Source organism: Ursus maritimus, unplaced genomic scaffold, assembly GCF_017311325.1.
Source record: "Ursus maritimus isolate PB19 unplaced genomic scaffold, ASM1731132v1 scaffold_4, whole genome shotgun sequence".
In the NCBI taxonomy this organism is placed as follows: Eukaryota; Metazoa; Chordata; class Mammalia; order Carnivora; family Ursidae; genus Ursus; species Ursus maritimus.
In genome coordinates, this window is record NW_024426552.1 from 11,592,322 (window position 1) to 11,617,907 (window position 25,586).

General features: G+C 44.4%; 1 protein-coding gene across 3 annotated transcripts; it reads right to left on the reverse strand.

The window, feature by feature from the left end:
- Window positions 1-911: 911 nt before the first annotated feature.
- On the reverse strand, window positions 912-25,368 carry IFNAR1 (interferon alpha and beta receptor subunit 1). Of its 3 annotated transcripts, XR_005832142.1 has the most exons (12): window positions 25,212-25,368; window positions 20,611-20,734; window positions 16,404-16,582; window positions 14,303-14,460; window positions 14,053-14,191; window positions 12,112-12,226; window positions 9,363-9,562; window positions 9,100-9,257; window positions 6,394-6,544; window positions 5,361-5,506; window positions 3,892-4,407; window positions 912-1,213 (listed from the first exon to the last, which is right to left on the reverse strand). XR_005832142.1 is itself a non-coding variant. In XM_040621013.1 (11 exons), the coding sequence occupies exons 1-11, from the start codon at window positions 25,339-25,341 to the stop codon at window positions 4,168-4,170; spliced, it is 1,740 nt and encodes a 579-aa protein (XP_040476947.1). In that variant the 5' UTR covers window positions 25,342-25,368; the 3' UTR covers window positions 1,269-4,167. The 3 variants fall into 3 exon arrangements, 2 of the variants coding, with proteins under 2 accessions (XP_040476947.1, XP_040476948.1); XM_040621013.1 differs by lacking the exon at window positions 912-1,213 and having other exon boundaries at window positions 1,269-4,407; XM_040621014.1 differs by lacking the exons at window positions 912-1,213; window positions 20,611-20,734 and having other exon boundaries at window positions 1,269-4,407; window positions 25,212-25,343.
- Between the last annotated feature and the right edge of the window lie 218 nt (window positions 25,369-25,586).

A 25,586-nucleotide genomic window follows, 5' to 3' on the forward strand; every position in this document is an offset into this window, starting at 1 on the left:
GGGTGTGGAGCCCGACACAGGGCTGGATCCCAGGGCTGTGAGATCATGATCTGAGCTGAAATCAAGAGTCGGATGCTTTAACCGACTGAGCCACCCAGGCGCCCCAAGAACAGTTTAACTTCAACCGGCTACTAATGGTAACAATCTCCCTATTTTCTCCCTCTTCTCCAAACCTGTTTTTTCTAAGCCAGACTATGTACTCTGCCAATTTTTTCTTTCTCCTTCATCAGTTACTTCCTCATCCACAAGATACCCTCTGCCAGAATGTGAGTCCCAAGTGGGACGGGTCTCATGAAGGGTAGGAAACTAGTATGTTTTTTGCATGAAAGGCATCAAATTCTCTCTTCTTGCCTTTTGCCTCTCAGGTGAGGGAAAAGATCCTATTTTTCCACCATCAATATAAATATCCCATGACAAATACCCACGTATATTTATGTGGTCCACATACCTTGAATTCTGCGGTCACCTAAACCCAAGAAAAAAATGCAGTGAGAAGAAACTGGATGTTACCAGTACTTGTTAAGTAACAGGGCAGTTCTTGGGCAAGAAATATTTATTAGTATTTACTTCCTTGTTCCTTTTGAAAAAAAAATTGAGGAAGCTTATTAAAAACAGATTATTGAAGGGTCCCCAGCTTGAATATCAGTTGTGTTTAACATCAGATTAAATGTGTCCAGATAGGGGTGCCTGGGTGCCTCAATGGGTTGAGGGGTCTGACTTCGTTTCGGCTCAGGTCATGATCTCATGGGTTGTGAGATCAAGCCCTGCATCGGGCTCTGTGCTCAGCAGGAAGCCTGCTTTCCCTCTGCCTCTCCCCCTGCTCTCTCTCTAAAATAAATAAATAAATCTTAAAAGAAAAATAAATCTGTCCAGATGGCAGGAGAGATCAATTTACATGTGGGATTGGGGAGTGTCCTTAGAAATTTCTGAGTTTATTCTGGGAGGAGATATTTGCAAAAGGCAGGCAGTTTAGTTGAGGAAAGCAGAGTATGCAACACCATTGCAAACTCATTTAATCAAGGCCGTGCTCCATCCAAGTCTTAAGTTGAGGCTGTGAAAAGGCAAAGGGCAGGCAAATGAGCTCCTTGTCCAGGAGCTGCGGGACAGGACGTCTGCTGTGGTGCCTTCGGGACACTCAATGCTGGACATCGCAACGTTGGGCCCGGGCATCGGCTCCCTCGGCTGTATCTTGTGAAGGCATCAGTTGTAGCACCTTTTATACATGAAAGTTTATTAAGTCTAAGCACGACAACAACGAAATCAAAGACTTCTGGCCCCAGTGTTTATTATGTAAAATTGTTCACCGCAATAGGGCTTGCTTAAGACAAAAACACAAAGACAAGTTTACTGCATAGAAACACTGAACACGTGGTGATGTCCTTCTGCAATTCAACCAACATACAAACACGGTCAGAAGCACCCACTTGGTTCAAACCGTGGATTTCACACATTCGGTAATTATTTCCCAACCAACCTGCACGAGTGAGGAGGGACTGCGCTGTGGCAGATGCTGGGGATATGACAATGAATAAAAGAAAGTCCTTGTGCTCAGAGAGCTTCCGGTCTCGTGGGGGCAGACAGACACCAGACAAAAAACAAATACATACCAGGTCAAGCAGTCACAGGAAGGGGAGGGGAGGAAGGAAGGTTTCTGTACACAGAATTCTTAAGAGCAATCTGGGGCTGCTTTTTAAAGTCGCAGGGGGACGAAAGGATACAAGCTCTAAATTATATTTAAAACATAACTTTATAGGTTGTGAATTTCTGGTCAGATTCTAAAGTTCAGAGCTCTGAGTGGCGTTTCTAATTTTCCGATTAGAATCTATACTAGTAAGTAAGTACTTTATGGCTATCCTAATGGCATATGACCCATATCTCATGTGAGGGCAAGGGCAGATGGGAAACACGTGCGTCGACACCCCCATGTCACTATTTACGTGTATATGCACCTCCCCTAGAGACTTCAGGCTGTAATGATACAAATCTATTACATAAATGCTCTGATTATACTCAGCCTCTCCAAGAACTATCAATACCACACTTCTGAGGCAGTTTCTTGGCGCTCCCAAGTACAGGTCCTTCCAAGTAAACCACGCTTCAGAAAGAGCGCTTCTCACTCCTTACCAGTAAGCACCTGCTGATACGCTACAGGCAGCCAGACCATCATGAAGAATGGAAAGGACTGCATTCCCATGTCCAGAACACAAGGCAAACACGCGGGTTTTGGGTCGCTGCCGTTGAGATGCTCGTTCATGGAGAACCCCAGAGGGTCTCCAAACCTGAAAGCATCCACTCCCACATCCTGGGACCTAACGAATCATTTCCTCGGTGTCTTCCGACTGGAATGTCTAAGTTTCCCTCCTCCACGCCCCCAGAGGTACATCCCGGGGGAAGCTTCCGGCTTTTTCCCTGGGCCTGAGCGCTGGACGGGGCCACTGCGTCAGTTTGGGTCAAGAGCCGGGGCTGGTGGCAGGGGTCCTAACACGTCCCTCATCTCCTCTGTGAAGGAGCAAATTTCCACAGACAGGGCCTTTACAGATGGAGGGCCGACCCAGAAGATCTGCCTGAAACTAGGCGTCTCCGGTCAGAAAGATCAAAAGGGGAGCTGTGCTGGGTCACCTTTGGGATTCTCCAGCAGAGACCTGTGTCTCCCAGCGGCCTCCTGGGCCTCCCTGGTCGCCACTAAGCTCTGCCGGCAGCCGGGGCTGCAGGGCCAGGAAGTGCATGGTGTGCCTAGCTGTGGCCATGCCGGGGAGGGCTGCCTGCCACCTTTTCTTCCCCATGGGTGAACCTGGGATGTCAGCAGGGACGACGACAGAAATAACACTGGCCTTAGGTTACGTACGTCCCAGCGCTGCATAGCTGCAGCTCCCTTCCCTTCGGAGGCCAGCCACTTCCCAGACTCTCTTCCCACCAAGGGTCTCCAGGAATAATGTAAGAATACACTCCAGGTGGCCTTTGAAAAACATTATGCAATCCTTAAAATGAGGTTTTCCTCCCACTTACAACTTCCTCCTTACTGTGATAGTAAACACTTTCCTGAGCGCGTGTCAGCGGAGCAGATGGGGACACGTCCTACGCCACACGGTACGGAGCAGCTGGCCCGGTACGAGACATGACCCAGGGAAGTTATGTGTCAATCATATCTCAATAAAACTGAGAAGGGAAAAAACAAAAACCAAGACACAGGTGAGCAGCCCCACAGCATGTTCCTAATTCAAAGCCGACTGGACACATTAATGTTATTTTTCACGAAAGTCACCTGTTCTACTGAATGGTTCTACTTCTTACTCTGTTCTGTTCTGTCAGGAGCATTTTCTGGTCCCCAGGCTTCCTGCATGCACCCGACTAACCTCTACATCCTCCTTTGTCTTCAAATAGCACAGTAACTTCTCTAATTAGACAGTGGTCCCTATCTCTATGACCTCACGGATTGCAAAATCGAATCAGAAGCTACTGTTCTAGGCTGGGAACGAAGCCGTGCGTCAGGAAGTATTAATGTATTAGGAAAAGATGACCTGGTTTGGATCCTAAACCACAGAAGGGATAGGTGACTGTGATGTAGGAGCCAAGGTTTTGGGGACATGTGGACAGGGTTCCCCTGAAAATTGTAAGGATCACATTTCTGGCACGTGTGGACGTTTTCTAGAGTAAGAGATTTTACAGAAAACCAGCAGTAATGGTATCCGGCTTTTCTAAAGAAATTTCCCGAGGGCCTACACTTCGGTGTCAGAAGTATCTAAATACCTCCTGAAAAATCCTGAACTTTAACACTGAGAACGGAGGATGAGTTGGTGACAATGGGTGGCCGCAGGCACATGGCGACGGTGTCACCGGACAGGAACACAATGACTCCGTGGGCTTTGCCACAAAGCATCAGTGCAGCGGTACCTGAGATGTCATCAGACAGAGAGCATTTTCTGGACTCCACTCATTTCATCAGTCAGGTCCAGTGACAGGTATTTCAAGGCTCTGCACACGGAGGAGAATAGAGAAGACTTCTGTCCAACAGGTAAGTGCTTGCCTGTATTTTAGGACTGGTGACCCGGAGACGTTTTCCTTCCCGAACAAGCCGGTATCCTCTGCATAGTTACTGAGCGAAGCCGGAGCCCAGGCTTCGAGCGTGGCTCGCACAGAACTCCCGAGTATTCTAGAGCTCGCCTCTGCTCACTCGGTTTCCTGGTGCACGAATTCTTCACTCAATTTGCTTTCACTGCTTTCATCTTCATTAGAATAGTTTCCCGAATCTTGACTGGTTTGGGAATTGTATTTTTTGTGCTCTCCATCAGTTTGGTGAGTTTCTTCTATTGCAATGATAGTGTTTGTATTTTCAATGATAAAACACCTTTCCGTTTGTTCCTCGGACGTGAAAAGGAGGAGATTCCGGAGTGGTTGCTCAGAGAAATACTAATTTAAAAAAAGGGGGAAGAATAGGAACAGATTGTTTAAAATAGTAAGTTCTTAGTTTCAATGGCTTCAGCTTCTTACATCCACTCCCGAGAAAAATCAGGGGTAATGGTTTATATTCATAAACATATTAAAAACCAGCTAGGAGCCTATCAAGTGCCATCTAATGCTTAGAATAGGCCCCTCACGAGTGAGGTCCCGTGCACTTTGGCACTGTCTCGGGGCAGCTACATGAAGAGGACCCAAGAGGGGGTGTAGGGGGCCGGCGAGCACGGGACAGGAAGGAAAGGGGGGCGCGCTGGGACCGTGGAGAGTTTCTCTCAAAATTTTACAGCGTAAGGGCCCTCGCTCAAATTCTCTCAACTGATCAGCTGAAGTTTCACGGGGTTAACACACGCAAACGTACTGCAGCTGATCAACAATTCACTTTCGGGTCTTGCTAGCTCCGAAGCCAGAGCGCCAAGCGGTACTCCCAAGGGAGGCAGCCTCAATTCCTCCCCCAGGGGGACACATCAGGCTGGGTCCCAGGCTTAGGTCTTTGTCATTTAGTGCTTTCATTCGATAAGCCAACCTCACAGGGGGGCCGAACAGCAGCCCGTGAGGTGCCCCGAAAGGAGGCTCACGTTCCGTTACTTCATTTTCTGTGATGTCATCCACAGGACGCACTGATAAGGGTGCTGTAGGCTCTGGGTGAGTACCAGCCTTTCTATGATAAAACAAATGCCACGGCAGCCAAACTGAAGAAAAACAGGAGACTAAGGACAAACCTCACTAGTCCATGTTATAGGAGATTAAATGACTGTTTCTAAAGCCAATTTACTGAAAGTGAAGAAAATATTCCAGTCTGTATTATTTTCTGGATATCGAGAAAATGTATATATTCTGTGGAAATCAATATAGTTCCCAATCATTTGAAAGAAAAATCCCCCCATTGACAAAGCAAAGTCACATACCTCATCTATAGCGGAAGGAGGCTTACTTGATGGGAAGAACACATAACCGATACATCTACAGAGAAGTTTCATGACATAGACGACAACCGGGATGGAAAGTAACGCAGCGCACACTCCGGCTATGAGCCAGGTTTTGGAAGTATTTCCTAAAAATAAGTAAGCGATGTTTAGCTTTGATGTAGGTCTCGACACGCAAATCTGTTCACAATGCTGACAGTGTAGGAGGATGGAATGTGGCTACGTGAAAGGAAATACAAAAATCTATGAATGATGAGAAATATTTCTGGTAATCCGGAGCATAAAACAGCTGGAGGTGATGCATGCCTTTTCTTTCTCTCTATTTATAAGTAGGCTCCATGCCCAACGTGGGGCTCGAACTCAAGACCCCGAGATCAACAGTCGCATGCTTTACCGACTGAGCCAGCCAGGCACGCCTCCCACCCCCTTTTTTTAGGCAATGCATTTCCACTGAAAGAGCGGCCTGGCAAGGTGAAGGGTGCAGTGTTGACCTCTAGCTCCCAACGTGCAAAGTGTCCTCTGGCACACCCGTGACACCGAGCTAGCGTAACTAAAACCATTCCGTGACTAATCAGCATCTCCAAGTCCACACCACACACTGTAAAACACAAAGTGGGACTTAACCATTCCACCGAACAAACTTCACAACTGGACTAATGAAGTGATTTTCACACGATAATTACATTAAGAATTACGTAAAAAAAAAACACAAACCCTAAAAATAGTCTTATTAAATGTTAAAGAGTAATTATAAAAGGCAGTTAATTATGTACGTATTGGATGAACCATAAAGCATTCAAAAACACTGAACTGCGCATTAAAAATATTTTCTAAAACTGAAAGACTTAGCCTGAAGGTCTCCTCTGGATTCATGAAGCTCATGAAGAAAATATTCTCCTTATACTTTTGTAGCAAGAAGGAAATATTTGACAATTTTCAGTGAAGTGAATTATTTTTTAAAAGTCCAGTTACATTAAAATAACAGAGCGAGAGAGAGATAATGAAAGATTCTGACCTGGTTTTGTTTTCTCGCACACAGTGTCACTGAAAACACTGCTTTTATTCCACTTTTCATCCTGAATGAGGGCTCTGGCTTTGACACAATATGCAGTTAGTGGTTTCAATTTTGGAAAAGTAAAATCAGTTCTTTTATCCACAATTTTTCTCTGTAAGAAAATAAGTAGATCATTGATACAATTTAGTCACCTCATGAAATCAGATAGGGAATGTCGATTTCCTAAATTCTCTAAATACTCAGTCTAAGATCGGCCTCTCCCGGCCACTTAGTTGGTGTATGTTCAAGAAATACACATTTGTTTTTGGGCAACACATTATAACCCATGTCAAACTTAAAAATGTTGCTTCCAAAAAGGAGTATGACATATTCCTAAGACAACTCTAATTTATAAGTACCTGTTGCTTTGGTTTAAATGCCCTTGTATTTCCTCTGCTCGGTGGCAGAGTCGTGAGACGTGGGGGCTCTGGCCTTCCGCTGCCTGTATTACGGTATCGCTTACAGCTACGTGGCCTTAGGCAAGTTGTTTCACTTCTCTTGGCCCTATTTCCAGATCCATGAAATGAGGACAATTGCTGCTCCTCCCTGCAGCAGTCAGCTACGGCCACGACAGTATCGTGTAACAACATCACAAAACAATGACAACAAAATAAAGTCATGCAATGTCACATAATGTGACAAAACACCCCGCGGCTCAAAAACCATTTATTTTTCTCACTCATGCATGTCCTGACTGGCTGTGGAGCCCTTACTGAGGCCGTGTGTCCTCCCCATGTCCCTCATCGTCCTTGGGCCGGAGACCACATGCAGTGTGCTTTCCTCTTGGCAAACGAGAGAAGCCCAAGAGCCAAGCGAAACTGTCCTCACATCACAGCCACCCACGTTCTAACTGTTCGAAGCCTGGCATTAGGGAAGCAATATGAGATATTCCATCCCAAGTGGCTGCTGAACGATTGAATTGATCAGGCAGTCCGGCAGGATTGTTTTGAAGAATGACTGAGATAATTCATGTAAGCTCCTTACCACAGCACCTGATGTGTTAAGCTTTCAATAAATATGAGTTGCTATGATGATGGTAATGACCGAGGTAGCACTGTCTAGACTGGATAGGATGGCAACTGGAATGATTTAATCTCTACTATCTATTTGTTAAGTGATGTGCTAACTGTTTTCATACGTTACATTTTAAGATTAAAAAAAAAAATGTTTAAGTAATCTCTACATCCAGCGTGGTGGGGCTCGAACCCACAGCCCTGAGATCAAGAGCTGCACGCTCAACCGACTGAGCCAGCCAGGCGCTCCTCCTATGTTACCTCATTTTAAACCTTATAAACATCCTTTAAAAAAAATGGAGTTACTAGGACTACCACCCCTTTAGAGAAGAGGAAACAAAAGTCTCAGAGAGGTATGCACCCTGCCTAAGGTTACACAAATCGGTGGCTTGAGACACAAATATAGGTTTTCCTGATGTAGGGGCAACTGAGAACTGACTGTAATTCTCAATGGGCTAAATTATGCTTTGGTTACAGTGTGTTCAGATAGTTAAAAGGAAAGTAGCCATGTCATTATAATTTTCTTAGATTTCCAACAGAAAATGAAGTCAAGTTACAGAACGTATCCACCCAACCACCCAAGATTTTTAAAGGCTGATCCCTGGGGCGCCTGGGTGGCACAGTCGTTAAGCGTCTGCCTTCGGCTCAGGGCGTGATCCCAGCGTTCTGGGATCGAGCCCCACATCAGGCTCCTTCGCTGGAAGCCTGCTTCTTCCTCTCCCACTCCCCCTGCTTGTGTTCCCTCTCTCACTGGCTGTCTCTATCTCTGTCAAATAAATAAATAAAATTAAAAAAAAAAAAAAAAAGGCTGATTCCTTGCTTGTAATTCCAGAGGGAAAAGAGATCTAGAATCATGTGGATTACCCGCTGTTGTGTACTGCCTCTGTCCGTGGTTTTTTAATTTTAGTGTTTCAACCCGTGTTTCTCTTTTTTCATGACTCCCCCTGCCAAGGAGACTTTTTAGAGGACTGTTTTCAAATTCTTCCTCTGCCATGAAATTGAAGAGGAAGGAACAGGATTTTGGGCGGCAAAGCTGGACTCTGGAGGCCTATTTGCTCTTGAGGTCCACAAACCACTGTACCGTTTGAGATTCTTTTGGCTCCTGGAGGTGCCCTGCCACCAGGGGGTCTCTGGCAAAGTCTGGAGGTTTTCTGGTTGTCACCACTGGGAGGCAGCACTATGGGCCACCAGTGGGCAGAGCCAGAGATGCCCCGAAATATCCTTGTAACGTACAAGACAGCGACCGCAAGGAAGAACGAGCCAATCTGAACGTCACCAGTGTCGAGAAACTCTGGTTTAGATAAATACCCAGGAATCATGTTAAAAACACAATTTCCTGAGTTCCCTCCCCAGAGATTCTGATTTGAGTAGTAAGAGGCGCAGGGATTGAACGTCAGCCACCGGGATGCCCTGAGGCAGGTGATCTGTAACTACGCCACAGAACAGGGAAAGATGCTAATATTCTTCCTGTTGTAAATATCGGGGTTAATCACAGTCTTAACGTTTAAAAATGTCCCTAAAATTTTAACTTCAAGTTTAGTTTCCCTAAAGCCTAGTTACAACCCTACCTTAAAGACTTACAGTTGTTGTTTTTCTTACCTCATTTTACCACATAGTGGTTTTTTTTGTTTTGTTTTTTTGTTTTGTTTTTTACCTCAGCATTTGAAGTGTTTTCCCAAAATACAATTTCATAAGTTAGTGGGTAAGGATGGTTCATAGCCCTGTTTTCAGGCTCTTCTGTGGCGCTGATATAGACCCGCAGGGAAACATCGTTAGTGGATTTCATGGCAATGACTGGAGGAAGCAGGGTAACTAGGGAAAAAAATGTACAGACACAATGTTCAACTCGGAAAAACAATGTTCAGACTCTGGACCAAATCAGTGCAGTACAACCTGAAGTAAAAACTATTGGCTTACTTTGGAATTGAGTATCAAATTTTTCTTCGTTAGACCAAACAGATGTGGTATTTCCATCAGATGCTCGAACACGGATAAGGTAAATTCCTTTTCGGAAAGTATTTTTGGGAAAGACACACTGCGTAGTTCGGACATTTTCACAGTTTGGTATTTGTTTCCATTTATCTGAATTGTCCCCAGGAATCTTTTTTAAATAGGCACTTTTAAGACAAACAAAAATTACAAACATAGTAATTCAGTAAATATTTATGAAATACCTCAAATCTGCTAGACACTGTTAGGGGTTAAGGTTACGGAGGGAAACAGTCCCCACCCTCAGGAAGCCCACCATGCAGTGCAAGAGACACGCATACAAGACAGAGAACCAAGCCCTTGCTCCTGGGTGTGAGAAAGCACTCTTGTACCAGAGCTGACGCGAGCCAGCACACGGGAACCACCGCTGAATTTTCTGGACTGCGGTGAGCCAGTTATTAAAAGCCATTATTACAAATTAAATTACATAAACTTATAAATAAATAGACTGCATTAAAGACAAAAATACTGAAAACTTTTTTTTTTTAATTTATAGCTGGCAGGTCAGAAGCACAGGTGACAAACTGGATTGAGACTCATTTTGTCCTGATTATTTCACTACGTTTTATTATCTATGCTCAGAGCTATTCATGTCTATTGTATCTCTATGGTGGAAATAAATACTCTGTAATGGAGTCCTCCTGTGCGTTTCTTCCCAATGCCATGTTCAGTGACATTGTGCTGAAAGGGACCACAGTAGGAGTACTGACATCATGAAAACTGGCAAGAGCTACAAATAAGGCTTTTTTTTTCCTTCTGGAAATCCAGCTGTGAAACATGTTACCCATACACCGGTGGGTAAGTGTTAACATGGAGATACACGCCACAGTGTGGTGACAGCACGTCTACACAGAATACGGGCACTTCACTGAGCCTGGGGAGGTCAAGTACATTACTCAGAAGCCAACAGCTCAAAGCTGTTGCAACTCAGTTCAAGCCTGGAACTACAATACCCTCTTAACTGGATCTCCCGTCTTCGGCGTCTCTGTGGTCCACATACAACGTGGCAATCTTCCCCCTCCTTGAACACACACCTCCTATTACCCACCCCTCAATGCAAACTTCTGAATGGCACCCAAATGCCTCATCTTATCCTATCCTATGTATTCAGTGTTCTCTCTCATTGCTCTCCCAGCCCAAATGTACAACTGTTCTCAAGGCAGGGCTTTTCCCGTGTGGTAGGCAAAATTCCAAGATGGCCCCCAAGATTCCTTGTGACACCCTGAGCAGAGGGACCAGCTAAGCCAGGCCTGGTCCCCTGACCAGAAGTCACTGGGAGAGAACAGCTCTCTTTAAGCTGTTATTAAATTTGTGGTAATTTGTTACAGAGCAATACCTCTCCTCACCCCAAGACCTTAACCTAATTTTCAATCTCTTTGTAGTCTGAGCGTCCCTTGTTCTATAGCTCTGCCTAACGTGCCTTCTTGTGTCCAATTTTAAAATATGTGATTCACCAATGAAGGCCTTGTTCACGTCTCATCTCCCTCCACATGGCTTCTTTGGTCTCTCCAGCCCCATCTACCTTCACATTTTCGATTTCTGTCTCCCTTATAATTTGTAGACCACTCCTCAGCCCCGAACCACCCCTTGCTATGCCACCTCAGCTACCTGCTCTGGATTCCAGGAACCACGTGCTGTATTGCTGTGCCTTTACCATCCCTTCGGTGCTTTGTACAGTGTGCCGAGTACCCACAAGAAACTTGGAGACCGGCCACTGGAAACCCCTATCCATCTCTATCTGCGGCCCTAGTACTTAGCATACTTCTGAGACTGAAGTATACACAAAAGATCACTGCCCCGTTTCCAGGTCAGTCAGAGGTTACGGGCGTGTAGGCATGGGAACGCGTTTCCATTGCACGACTAACACGGAAAGACAGGCAGAGTTCACCAGAGCAGTCCCCACTTCCCTTGACCCTCAGTTCACTTCCTGCTTCTCTCCCTCCTCTCATTCTTCCTTTCCTGCCCTTGCTATACTTGCCTTTGGTCCCTCTACTCCTCTGCTCTCAATATAGCTTTCTCACCCACCCCCATCCTCCCCACAACCCGCGCCTCCTTCCACTGGATTCGCCTCTTTCTCCCCTACAACTTCTGCCAACACGAGCTCCATGCAGTTCTCGACCACTTCTGCGGGGCTGAGACGCCCTCCAGCGTCGGCGAGAACACAGTTCTGTCCAGCTTCATTTCCCACTGCAGTGATCACTAAAAAATCTGTCAAAACCACGAACATCGTCAAGAAAATGGGAAGGCTAACTTGAAATGAACAAGACAGAGAGACTGGACTGAGATCATTCCAAGGACTCATGGAAAAAGTGAGTTCTGAAGGAAAGGTCAGGGTCACGTGTCAAGTATTCCAGGTTAGGGGAATAACACATGAAATGAGAAGCACACTTTAAAAAAAAAGAAAAAAAAAAAAGAGCCAGTAAGTACGTGAGATATTATTAACTATGTTCATATTACAACAAATGAAAAAACCAAGGCCAAAAGAGATTAAGGGATTAGCTCAGTGTCATCCAGTTAGTTAATGGGCACAGCAGGGACCAGAATTAAATATCCCGTTTCCAATATGGTATAATCACCTCAAGCAGTCAGCCCCTGTGCCTAGAACTGTAGGGGCTGAAGTGGAGTGAAAGGGACCACAATAAACTGGGCAAAAGGAAACTCATGCGATAGAACTTACTGGAGCCACTGAGCTTGAAAAGTCACATTTTCATATGCGTAATCCCATTTAAGAACATAGATGCGATTTTCAGCATCAACTTGAATATTTTCTGGTGGAGGCAGTTTATTTTCAACTAGAAGACAAAGAATACACAGAAAAGCATATATTTTTACTTTAGTGAGGTAAGATATAGTAAGATTTCTTTTCTTTAGGGGCGCCTGGGTGGCTCAGTCAGTTAAGCGTCTCCTTTGGCTCAGGTCACGATCCCAGGGTTCTGGGATCGAGCTCTGTGTCAGGCTCCCTGCTCAGCCCGGGAGCCTGCTTCCCCCTCTCCCTCTGCCTGCCACTCCCCTTGCTTGTGCTCTCCCTATCTCTCTCTCTGACAATCAAATAAATAAAATCTTAAAAAAAAAAAAAAAAGAATTCCTTAAAAAAATTATTTATCTATTTATTTGTAAAGATTATTTATTATTTGAGAGTGACAGTGAGACAGAGCAAGGACGAGTGGGGTGGAGGGGCAGAGGGAGAGGGAGAAGCAGACCCCCCGCTGAGCAGGGAGCCCAATGTGGGGCTCAGTCCCAGGACCCCGGGATCATGACCTGAGCTGAAGGCAGATGCTTAACTGAACTGAGCCACCCAGGTGCCCCCTGCCTTTTTTTAAAAAAAGATTTATTTATTTGAGAGAGAGAGATACGTGGTAAGAATTGTAACAACTTAACAGCACGGGCAAGAAAAGGCTTCCCTGTTATCGGGAGGTAACAGCTAAGTGAGTTACCTACGCTGTATGTTCACACAACGTGATGGTATGCAGTCATTTAAAAGAACGTGATGGGGCACCCGGGTGGCTCAGTCTGTCAAGGTCTGACTTTGGCTCCGGTTGTGATCTCAAGGTCCTGGGATCAAGCCCCCCCCGCACTGGGTTCCCCACTGAGTGGGGAGTCTGCTTCTCCATCTCCCCCTGCCACCCCCCTGCAATGCCCGTGATCTTTCTCTCTCAAATAAAATCTTAAGAAAAAAAAGAACATGATAGATTTGTCTGTGCCAACATACAAAGAAATCCTCAACGTAGCAGGTTAAACAAGCAAGTTGTAAGACTGCTCTAGCAGGACCCTATTTTTTAATTTCAACAACACAAACCAGGGGTGCCTGGGTGGCTCAGTCGTTAAGAGGCTGCCCTTTGGCTCAGGTCATGATCCCTGGGGTCCTGGGATCGAGCCCCGCACTCGGCTCCTTGCTCAGCGGGGAGTCTGCTTCTCCCTTTCCCTCTCCCCCTGCTTGTGTTCCCTCTCTTGCTGTGTCTCTGTCAAATAAATAAAATGTTAAAGAACCAAAACCAAAAAGAACCCCCAAACCAAGAAACGATATACACGTCTGTGTATATGCTGTAAGGCCCGAGAGAAGTAGGAAAGAACGTGAATAACCGCCAGCAGGGCTAATTGCTGGGATATGGAACTGGGGGTAAGGAGGCAGGAGAGGAAAATTTTAAATTCTCCTGTATGTTTGATTTTAAAAACAAAGCATATTAAATTTATGATTAAAATAACAAACAAATCTCAGCTCCTAACCTTTGACCTTAACATTGGCAAGAGGTCACTGGCAAAATATATCAGGATGCTTTCACTTTTTAACGTTTCGCTTATAAAGGTACACTTTTTGGAAGACTAACTGCTCCTCTAGCAACTACTTTCCCCCTTTTGTGGATTCTGAGGAAATAAAAGTAGTTTTTGTCATTAGGAAATATTTAGACTTTTAGGCAGAACTTTCATTACTGTTTACCTGAGACAAAAATCCCCAATACTGTGACTTTTATTTTTACTTACATAAATATTACAATACTTTTATTTTAATATCTATTAAACCTCATATAAACTTCAGCAACCCAGGGGAAAAATGCCAGAATTAATAGATTGCCCATCCGTATATACAGTTACTGAATCTAAAGCATAATTTCCTCCTTACCTGTGGTCTTTATACAATACACAGGACTAAAGACACCAATTTTTCTCGGCAAAAGTCTTGCTTTAACTTTTAAACAGTAAGTGGTCTCTGGTGAGAGTTTATAAATTTTATCTCTGGGGTAAACAGTTTCAGTCCTTCTCTATAACAGAAAACATAGAAGTCTGCTCTTTAAAAAAGTATAAGGTTAAAATTTTGAACAAATTCATGTCCTTTTTCTCTCACACTGAACAAAAGTAAAAAGAATGCTTACGTCTCCACTTGAAGAGTTTTTCCAGATCTCTAAGCTGTAGGTAAAGCTTGAGCTATCCAGAGACCACATGCCACGACCTTTTGTTCCAGGTGGGGTGATGTTTATTATTATTGCCTTATCTTCGGCTTCTAAATGTACTTTTGGGGGACCAATTTGAGCTGTAAAAAAATGAACACGTTTACTATATAACTTCATTAATACAGGCTTGAAACATTCATTCAGCAAATAATTCTGAGCACTGCATATGTGCCTGGTATAGTACCACACAGAAAGTTTCTCACGGAGCTTAACTCTTTAGTGGGGGATATGGGCATAAGCCCCCAAAAGACAAATGTGTATGTCGTGTGTGCTGTAAGGAAAAATGAAGTAACATAAGGGAGAGAGGATGGTGGCAAGAGCTGCTTCAGATAAGTTAGTCAGGAACAGCCTTTCTGCGACAATTGAGCTGAGGCCTGAATAACGTGAGGGAGTCAGTCAGGCAAATTATCTAGGGAAAGAGTATTCCAGGCTGAGCCTCCAAGGTGGGGAATGCACTTCACACTTTCAAGAGACAATAAGGAGGCTCAGGTAGCTGAATGGTTGAAAATGAGCTCAGAGAAGTAGCTAGAAGCCAGATAACAAAGGAAGAGCTCTGTAGTTAGATTCGGGATGTTACTGGAGGGCTGAGACTGGAGGAGTGCCATGCTGTGATACGTTTTGGAAAGATCATCATGGTTCATGCACGAGGAAGCAGGGAGGCCAAGAAGAAGCTACTGCAGTAGCTCAAGAGATGAGTGAGAGTGGTTTGGTGAAGCCTGGTCGCAGGGGTGGACGCGACACGGGATCCACTTCGGGATACAGCCCGAAGATGGACTGTTCAGAATGTACTGACAGACCGGATGCAGGGCCTGAGGAAAAGCGATGCCAAAGACGACTCCAAGGCTCTTGGCCTGAGCAAATAAAACAGGTGCTGTCTGTAGCGGGGATGGAAAAGACCGCAAGAGGAACAGGTTTTGAGGGGGAAAATCAAGAGCTCTGGTTGACCAGATGACCTAGACGCCCAAGCAGAGACGTCTGTTGAAAGTGAGCTGGTGATACAGTATAAAGATAAGGGGAAGGAGCGGGGCTGGAAATGTACGTCTGGGCTTTTCCCAAGAGCACACAGACGGGACTGAAAGCCGTAAGATTCCCAGTGGACCGAGTGTAGAATGAGAAGAGGTCTGACAACCTGGCCCCAAAGTAGTCCATCACTGAAAGGTCTGGGAGGTCAGGAAAAAGGGGCAAAGGAGGGATGGATGGGCAGGAGGAGAGCTGGCAGGGAGCAGGGCCTTGGAGATCCAGAAGTGGATGGGTTTCAAGTGATAAATGAGGTGCTACACAGGAACTGAGCCCAAAGAGAGCAGGGAACTCACTGGGCATTGAGGAGGTCACCAGAATCCTTGACAAGAGTGGTTTCTGTGCAGCGAGGAGGAACGGAGCTCGAAGGCACAGGACCGCAGAGAGAGTGGCAGGCCGAGAAGCACAGAGAGGTACAGAGATCACTCTTCTTCGGAGTTCTAACAGAGGGCCAGGGTTCCCAATTGTTTTGGTCTCGGGAGCCCTTCACACTCAAAGAAACTGAGGGTCTGAAAGAGCTTTGGTTTAGATGGATTACGTCTTTCAATATTTAGCATATTAAACATTAAAAATGATAACATTTTCAAATATTAATTCATGAGCACATAATAATGGGAAACCCATTGCGCTGTAACAAATATTTGTTATAAAAAAAGAATTACATTTTGCAAAGCAGATGTAGCGAGAAGAGTGGAGCTGTGTCACATCTCGTCCCAATTTCATTAATGTCTGGCTTAAAAAAGACAGATGTTATCTCCCACTCGCTTCTGCCAAGTCAGTCAGTTGGTCTCCCTGTCACCTATCAACCTCTGGGATACTCCAGTGAATACTCAAGACAGAATGAAAAGGAAGGGGCAGGTAAGTCTTAGAATTATTATGAAAAAAGTTGGGCTTTTTTTTTTTAATGGGAGCTTTTACACCATGCATATGAAAGGGCTTGGGAAGTGAGCTGTGATGCGAAGTTCATGAGGAATACCCTGGAATTCGGGGGGCAACTTCTTCTTACCTTTTCCAAATAGGGTGAATGAGTCAACATAATGCCACGGAGAAGTGTTGTTTCCCTTCTCTGCTCTTATTCGCAACTTAATTTCTTCGTAAATATTGAGCTTGAGTGAAGAAAAGTTGCATTTGGTATTGGCAATAGACTGACATCCAGGCAATTTTAACCAAGTATCATTTTCAAGTCTTTAAGATAAAAAAGGAGATGAATGAATAAGCAAATGTATAAATACAAAAGACTGTCAAACGTGGTTTCTGTTTACTAAAAATAGAAACTATTATAAAGCTAGGTTAAGTAGTTATTCTATTTGAGTTAATGTCCTGTTAACATTTTAGTTGCAACATGGCACTCCTGGCCAGCCCATATATGCCAAGTTATTATTTAGAAAAGGTGGAATCATTCTGATGGTTAATTTTTTGATACAGTTCTATAATTTTGTGACCGGTTGCATTAGGATTTCATAGAAGCAGAGAAAAAAATAACCTAGAATGTCAGAAAGAGTGGACTTAGTGTCAGCTTTGTTAAAAACAGTTGTGTGGGGGCGCCTGGGTGGCACAGCGGTTAGGCGTCTGCCTTCGGCTCAGGGCGTGATCCCGGCGTTATGAGATCGAGCCCCACATCAGGCTCCTCCGCTAGGAGCCTGCTTCTTCCTCTCCCACTCCCCCTGCTTGTGTTCCCTCTCTCGCTGGCTCTCTCTATCTCTGTCAAATAAATAAATAAAACCTTTAAAAAAAAAAACAAAACAGTTGTGTGACTTTGGACCAATTACTCTGTATTTCTGGATCTTTTCCTTCCTGAAAACTTGGTGACTGGATGTGATGATTCCCTTCTAAACTTCTCTGACTAGATTTATCAGACCAAGGAAAGACCTCAGAATCAGCAGGGTTGGAGAATTTCCTCTGTCTTCATCAAAACCAAACCGTCCCTTCTGCTAGCTGTCTGGAGTAATTCTTCCTCCTACATCACTAGAGACAAAGGACTTAAAATGTTGATACAAACTGACAAATTCCTTGTTTAGTCCATTAAAAAGTAGAACTGGTCGATATTAGATTCTTCAAACACATGAAAAAATCAAGAAAGGACATGTTGCCATATGTCACTCTGGCCTACCCAGGAGGCTGACGGGAAGGCGAGAGACAGAAAACAAACTTGTTAGGTTTCGAAATTTTTGCCTATGTGAAGCCCTGTCTACCTTAAACCAGGCAGAGAAACTCTCCTCTGAGAAGGCGTTTCTGTCAAGACTGAGTCATAATTTCTAGCACGAGCTGCTTTTCGGAGGGAAAGGGGGCGGAGGCGGGAGGGGTAATACTGTAGACTTCATTTTAAAAATGCTTCAAGATAACAGACTCCGGGGATGAGCGGTCCGCATCATTTCTGTGCTGACCCAAATATCAGTCCATCTCATTTTTCAAAAAGGAAACATTTTAAAAAATGACTGAAAATATACACTGGCATATGGGAAGCTTCATTCCTGGCCAGTTTCCCTTCCCACTTCTCTGAGCTGTGAGGCTAGAGCCTGCATTTAATGATACCATTCCTCAGAAACTCCTCCCCAGCAGAATCTATGTTAAAAAATCCAGAAGCTCATATTATAAACCGAAAACCTTATAAAAATTGTAAAACTAAGCCCTGAATGGTTCCAACCCGCTCTCCCTCTTCCCCTCTACCTTTCCTGTTCCGGGAGGTACAGAAGCTCACTCGATTCCAGTGCTTTTGTATTTTAAGGGAGCTACTGCAGTGGTAGCTGCTTTTATAGTATCTTAAAACAAACAAACAAACAAACAAACAAACAACCCCCCCACCAATCCCAACTTTATCATATATTTAGATCAGAACAGAACATGATTCGAGAATGAGTATGTAACCAATATAAAATTCAATTCATAAAATCCGTGCCATAATATAATTACAGGCGACCTTTGTCTTTCCCATTCACTGATACATTCTAACTACCCACGAGAGTGTTTAGCATACAAGGCACACAATCTTTATTGAATGACAGAATGAATACTAAACACTACATACATCATAATAAATTTTAGACGTAGGTCACAAACACTGATGTCTCAGCATGTGTTCTGCAGACACTGGAATCCTAACAGCTTACTTGGGTGTCTGTGGAACATTTACCTCCAGTGGTATCCGTCCTATGTTTGGAGAAACACTACATTAAGGGGCGTCTGGTTGGCTCGTCCGACTCTTGATTTTGGCTCAGGTCATGATCTCGGGGTCCTGAGATCGAGCCCCATGTGTGCAGCTCTGAGCTGGTGCATGGAGCCTGCTTGGGATTCTCTCTCTCTCTCTCTCCCTCGGTTCCTCCCCCCCACTCACACTTTCTCTTGGTCTAAAAAAGAAATCTTTTTTTTTTAATTAAAAAAATACTTGTTTGCTGCCGCTATTAACTACACTTCCATTAATCACTCCACGCCACTGTTCTGAGCACTCTGCATACAATTGTTCTTCTATACTTCTATAACCTTCTATGTTAGATACCTTATTAGGGTGAGGGGGCAGGGGGAGTCCCATCCCAGTTTGCCTGGGGCGGTCCTGGTTTAAGCTTGTTGCTCCAGCTTATCTAAAGTTAACTGCCCCTTGTAACTCTCAAAAGTGTCTTGGTTTGGATGATAAATTATATATGCTCTTATTAGTTTTTATCACGACTTAACAGACAAGGAAACACTGATAGACTACATAGCAAGGGACGGCTTGGCACCCAAGCAGCCTGGCTCAAGTCCACAGCACACTATACTATCGCTGTCCTGTCTCCCTAAACTTGTAGTCTGGCATATTTTTATAAGGCAAGTATTTATAAAGCTAGTGGAACAGAGTAGAATGAGAACATATTGAAATAATGCATTTGATGCTAACGTCAGAATGAAAGGATAAAGGCAGACTATTTCGGACTGGAGAATTTAGTATAAGCAATAGGACACGTGGAGGAACAATACGAGGGCACTGCCTATGTTCTTTACTGAAAGGGTAACTTTATTTTTTAAAAAAGATTTTATTTATTTATTGGAGAGAGAGTGAGTGAGAGAGAGAACAGGAGCTGGGGTGGAGGGTGCAGAGGGAGAGGGAGAAGCAGACTCCCCACTGAGCAAGGAGCCCCACATGGGGCTCGATCCTGGGACTCCAGGATCATGCCCTGAGCCGAAGGCAGATGCCCAGCCGACTGAGCCACCCAGGCGCCCCTGAAAGGGTTAACTTTAAATAAGAGTATCTGAAACAATCTTTGTTATAACTAAAATAATTGTTTAATAAGAAAATTCTGAACTAAAGCAAGGAATGAAATGGACAAAACTCAAAGTTCAATTTAAAGAAAATCTCTAGAGATAATTCTCAAATGATGAATTCCGAGAAAAACTACAGACGTTGTGTCCGTGTCTACATATATGTACACATACACACGCAGGCGCATAAACAACTAAGCTGCGAAAGTAAATTAATCTCACCGTTCTATTAATGATCAACTGCAGAACTGAGTGTCAGGGCTGTGGTTGAAGGGGGGGTCCCGGTTCTGGGGGTCCTACACCCTGTTTCTTCACTGCCCAATTACCGGCCGCTTTTTCTCGGACAGGGATCATTGTTAGCACACAGGGCCCTGACACCCAAAGCAAAGTACTATACTCCCTGAGCTGTGTTCTTTCTGGAATCCTTTCTCCTGCAACTCCCCACCTGCCCATCCTCTTGGCAGCTATGAGGCAGAAAGTTAGCGCTAGGGAGAAGGCAGAAACTCCCGAAACAAGAGTCTTGGAAATGCAGGATCCAAGATACTAATAAATTTTACCTAAATTAAACATTGTGTATGATGGGGATAATAAAAAAGCCTGACCATAGGAGAACTGGGGGTCTATTTCAAGACCATGGATAGACCTTTTGGGGCCCTCTCCCGTATCCTCAAAACGTGTTCTAGTTCGGATCCTGATTTATACTCAAAGAAGGTGGTGGTTCTAGAAGAGAGAAGGTAGTAGGGCTGTGTCCATAAAGCTGCCTGCCATCCTCGTCCCCCAAATCTCTTTTGCTACCACACCCAAAGACGAATTGGACTAAGTCTCTAGTTGTAGAAATGAGGTTATAAATACTACGTAGACATAACGTTTCCCTAAAAGATGGAAAAACCGATTGTTTCCCAAGTCTGAGAAATAAATGATGGTGTTACAATTTTCAAAATTATTCAGGTGATTCTTGCAAATCAATCAATAGAGTCACGTACGTTTGATAATCTGCTGAAAAAGTCACATTCCTGACAGATGGACTGCTCCCGTCCCATCTCAGGATAAAGGTATCATCAACGATGTAGACCTCTACATTTTGAGGAGACTTTAGATTTGTTCCTCCTAGAAATAAAGGGACCACGAAAGAAGACAGTTACATATACACTGCAGATAGTCTCAAAAATGTTATTCTTCCTTTGACGTCACTGATTAAAGAATGAATACATTCAAATATAACAAAGTATATACAAAAATCTAAAAAAACCCTAATAGTTGCTCTCAGCACAGGGAGGCTGCTAATTATTTATTTAATCTCTGCATTTGAGAGAGCTAGATTGAGGTTTTTTAATCTATAAAAATTAAGCCTTATATGTCATATATATCTCAGTAAAGCTGGAAAAAATAAAGAAAATCAGCATTGATCTTTTAATTGAAAGTCTCTTTACCCAAAAAGTACAAAAACACCAATTCAGAGGGATACACGCACCCCTATGTTTATAGCAGCATTATTTACAAGAGCCAAGTTATGGAAGCAGCCCAAGTGTCCATCGACTGATGAATGGATAAAGATGATGTGATACACACACACACACACACACACACACACACACACACTGGAATATTATTCAGTCGTAAAAAAGAATGAAATTCTGCCACTTGCCAACAACATGGATGGAACTAGAGAGTATTATGCTAAGCAAAATAAGTCAGTCAGAGAAAAACAAATATCATATGATCTTACTTATATGTGGAATTTAAGAAACAAAACAAATGAGCATAGGAAAAAAAAAAGAGAGAGAGAAAGGCAAACCAAGAAACAGACTCTTAACTCTAGAGAACAGACGGATGGTCACCAGAGGGGAGGGGGTTTCGAAATGGGTGAAGGGGATTGACGACTATACTCATCACGATGGAAAAAAAAAAGACCTTCCACCGGCAAAAAGATTACAACTGGCTGGAAGCTCAGATGATGGCTGGCATTTTTTTAGCAATTAAGGTAAAAGGAAAAAAAAAGAAAAAGAAAAAAATAGTCTCTGTATAAAAATTTTCTTTGATCTTAGAAGTGATGTAAGGGCTATAAGGTTCAACTGTTTAAAGGCCTCAGTTTGGTTTCACATCCTCTAGTTAGGCTTCATATATTCTTTTTTTTTTTTTTTTTTTAGATTTTATTTATTTATTCGACAGAGATAGAAACAGCCAGCGAGAGAGGGAACACAAGCAGGGGGAGTGGGAGAGGAAGAAGCAGGCTCCTAGCGGAGGAGCCTGATGTGGGGCTCGATCCCAGAACGCCGGGATCACGCCCTGAGCCGAAGGCAGACGCTTAACCGCTGTGCCACCCAGGCACCCCAGGCTTCATATATTCTGATAGAGAATCCAACAGCTGTATGATTTCAAAGTTAACAGCTAGTCACAGAAACCCAATATTCACTTGACAAAATCGAGAGACAGTGGTATGAATGGTTATCACGTCAGCCAAGCCCTACAGGAACTTGTAAAGGTGTTCGTATCATGCCGGAACCCTTCTGTTTATTTTTAAGGATTTCCGTCTAGGGATCTATTATTTCTGATACCTCTAGCACGGATCTTCTCTGAGTTCTATGTCCTCTCTTCTTTTTCTCTTTTGGCCCCTCCAACCTGCGTTTTTCTTCCTCTCTGATTACCCAAATGCTCCAAGACCCCGTTCGAGTTTGACCCCTTACAGAAAATCTTCCATTAATACTGCATGCAGCTCCTGCTAAACTTGCTCTTTCCTTACAGGCTGAAGCATCAGTCCCTACTGCTCGGTTTCACACTAAAGCAGACGTACTCAGCACAGTAGCTGAGGTCTAGTAGGATCTCAAAACTTGCTAAATGAAGATGTTTAAAAAACAAACAAAAAAACCACAACGAATTGCTTCTTAGCATTAAACACAAATCCCCAATCAGATCCCAAGTTTCTTAAGGGCAGGGTCTATACAGCTTCATACTCAATCTGCATTTTTCAGAGTACTCAGCATAGTGCTGGGTTCACAGGAGTTTCTTCAATAGCACAAAGGGCTGATCTTTCACTACGATAAGCTACAGTTTTTAAAAGGCCAGCTTCTAAATTTATCTCTTGTTTAATATTTCCAGCCTTTACTTCTGCCTCGGGGCAAGCATGTTACCTCCTTCTATGGTAGAAAGAAGTCCTTATGTAGAACTTTCTTTATTGGGACTGCCTCCTCTATTTTCCAGCTAGACATATTGTGGCATGGAGTCCAAAGGGGAGGAGTTGAGAAAACATATTCCGAATTTTTTTTTTTTAATTTGGGGAGCTCTTCTTTGAGTCTCCCCTCCCTCAATTTTCCTTTTTACACTTATTTTCTCTGAGACTTCATCAAAAAGGAGAATACTTTCCTTACTCCACTCCTCTAAACTTAATTCTCATCCCCTTTGTTGTGACTGTATAGAGTCTATGCAGCCAAAGGGAGTGACTGGGCTTACAGAAATCAACAAAAGATCTGATGGCATTTGTCGTCTCTGGTCTAGACTAGTCTAATTCCACTAACTCTCTGGGCCTTGAGACAGAAGACATCTGATGGGGTAGAGCCAGGGATTTCCTCTGGGATGCAGTCCTTCTTCTGCTAAAGGAAAGAGACCCTGCAGTTAGGGGCATCTTGGCATTTGGGAGACCAACAAGTAACTGACTGATTAACGGTCAGGGACGTGGAAATAGTTATTACACAGCATTTTCGATTTCACAGAATTCGCTCTATTCGTATTAGCAATATCCTTTTGAAAATAGTCTATTTCGGGGCACCTGGGTGGCACAGCGGTTAAGCGTCTGCCTTCAGCTCAGGGTGTGATCCCGGCGTTATGGGATCGAGCCCCACATCAGGCTCCTCCGCTAGGAGCCTGCTTCTTCCTCTCCCGCTCCCCCTGCTTGTGTTCCCTCTCTCGCTGGCTGTCTCTAGCTCTGTCAAATAAATAAATAAAATCTCCAAAAAAAAAAAAAAAAGAAAGAAAATAGTCTATTTCACCTTTGTAGTGTGTAAGATCTATAAATCGGCACTTATTCCAATACATCTACTTCCACAATTGGTTGCTTGCAACCTTTCACATTCCTGTGGATGATCAGAAACGATTTACTATCTTTTTAAGTCTGATATAAATCCAAACACATACGTCCATACCAATATAAATTTCCTCCCATATTCTGGATAATTTTCTTAGGCTAGGGTCCTAGAACTACATTTACTAGGTTTAAAAGTATGAATATTTTTAGGACTTTGAAAGAGCAACATTGGGATCTCTAGTTTGGGTTAACATTTTATTTAGTTTTGAACATTTTACTGTTACTTTGAGGAAAAAAGTACACTAGTTAGTTGAAAGGTAACTAGGTACTTAACAAATAACGATGGATAATTGAGAATTTCGATTGTCTAACCCTTAGGAAAACAGACTAAGCAGCCTGATCCCCAGGGTTTAATTTCCCATTCTGCCACTGGCTAGGCAAGCCATTCAGTCTGTTTGCTTTTCTGTAAAATGAGGATATCGGTGTGTAGCTTTGTAATGAAAACTAAATGACTCTATACCTTTAAAACACCTAGAGAATTGCCTGGCACATGGTTAAGAGTACAATAAATGCTAACTGTGTATAAGTTTATTTTAGCAGCTCTCCCCTAATTTAGATTAAAATAAGGGTCTTAACATACCTCCTCTTGGAATGCTACTTTCCTGTGAAAATTCTGGGGAAGTTCCTTTTATATCACAGCACAATGAGCTGAATACAAAAATTTCAAGAACAAAACACTTCAAAGAAATTACCAGGGTTATACCAGGACCATAGTACCCATATACTATATATACTATATTTAAGGAAGAGTTTGAGAAATAGGATACCATTGTAGCATACGGGGGTGCGGTTTTCTAAGCTAACAGTTAAGGATTTTGAACCTACCGGGCGGCCTCACTGACCCCTTGGATTCCTGCCCTTGGGTGCTAGTCCCTCTCTCTCTCTGGGTACCCTCCCCACTACGAAGTCAACCTTCTAACAGTTGCCATTCCCCCGATGCGTCCCAGTTAAGAATCAATAAAGGAAGCAAACTAGCCTGGTGGTCCCGGCCTCTATTTTGGTTGCGTATTTTTCTTTTATTATTACTTTCTATTAGACTGCATGAGTCCTGAGGGCAGCGAAATTCTTGCAATCCTTACCCCCTCCCCTGTGGGGCTGAATAACTGTTTCCCTAAACTGAGACAATGTTTCAGGAACAGCAACACAACTCACCGCTAAGGCCTTGTTTATTACTTAAGGGTCCAGCCCGGTTACCGGATTTTTCGAAGAGAAACGAAGTCCACAGGAAGGCTCTCGCTCACCCAGCACCCCGGCGGGGGAAGCCCACAGAGCCGGCGGGGAGGGCGTCACCTGAGCGGGGACAGGTACGCTGGCCCCCAAGCAAGCGCCGTAGGAGGATCCTTGGAACACCATTGCCTCCAGATTTTCGATCTGAACGCTGTGACCCCGGACCAGCAGAGGTCTCCCGGACAACACGCCGGCCTCCCGGGGCCAAGGCTTCCAACGCCCCCACCGCCCAGCCTCTCGCCCCGCCCCGGACCTGGGCCGGGACCCCTCGTCTCTCACCTGCGGCTGCGGGCAACATCCACGGCACCCCAGCGACCAGCACCAGGGTCGTCGCGCCCAGGAGGGCGAACATCGTCTGCGGGCCACCGCTGGCCGAGGAAGTCACATCCTCGGTCACCTCGAGCAGCATCGAACTACGCGAGGAAACCCTAGGCGCAAGGGCCGCCCCCTGCCTCCGCCCCCTGCCTCCGCCCCCTGCCTCCGCCCCCGCCCCGCCTCTTCCTTCCTCCCTCGCCCCCGCCCCGCCTCTTCCTTCCTCCCTGCCCCGCCTCTCCCTTCCCCGCCCATCCGCTCTCGCCCCGCCTCTCCGCGCACGCGCGTCCCCTCCGCGCTCTCCCAGTCTTTCCGCGCACGCGCCGCCCTACGAGTCTAGCG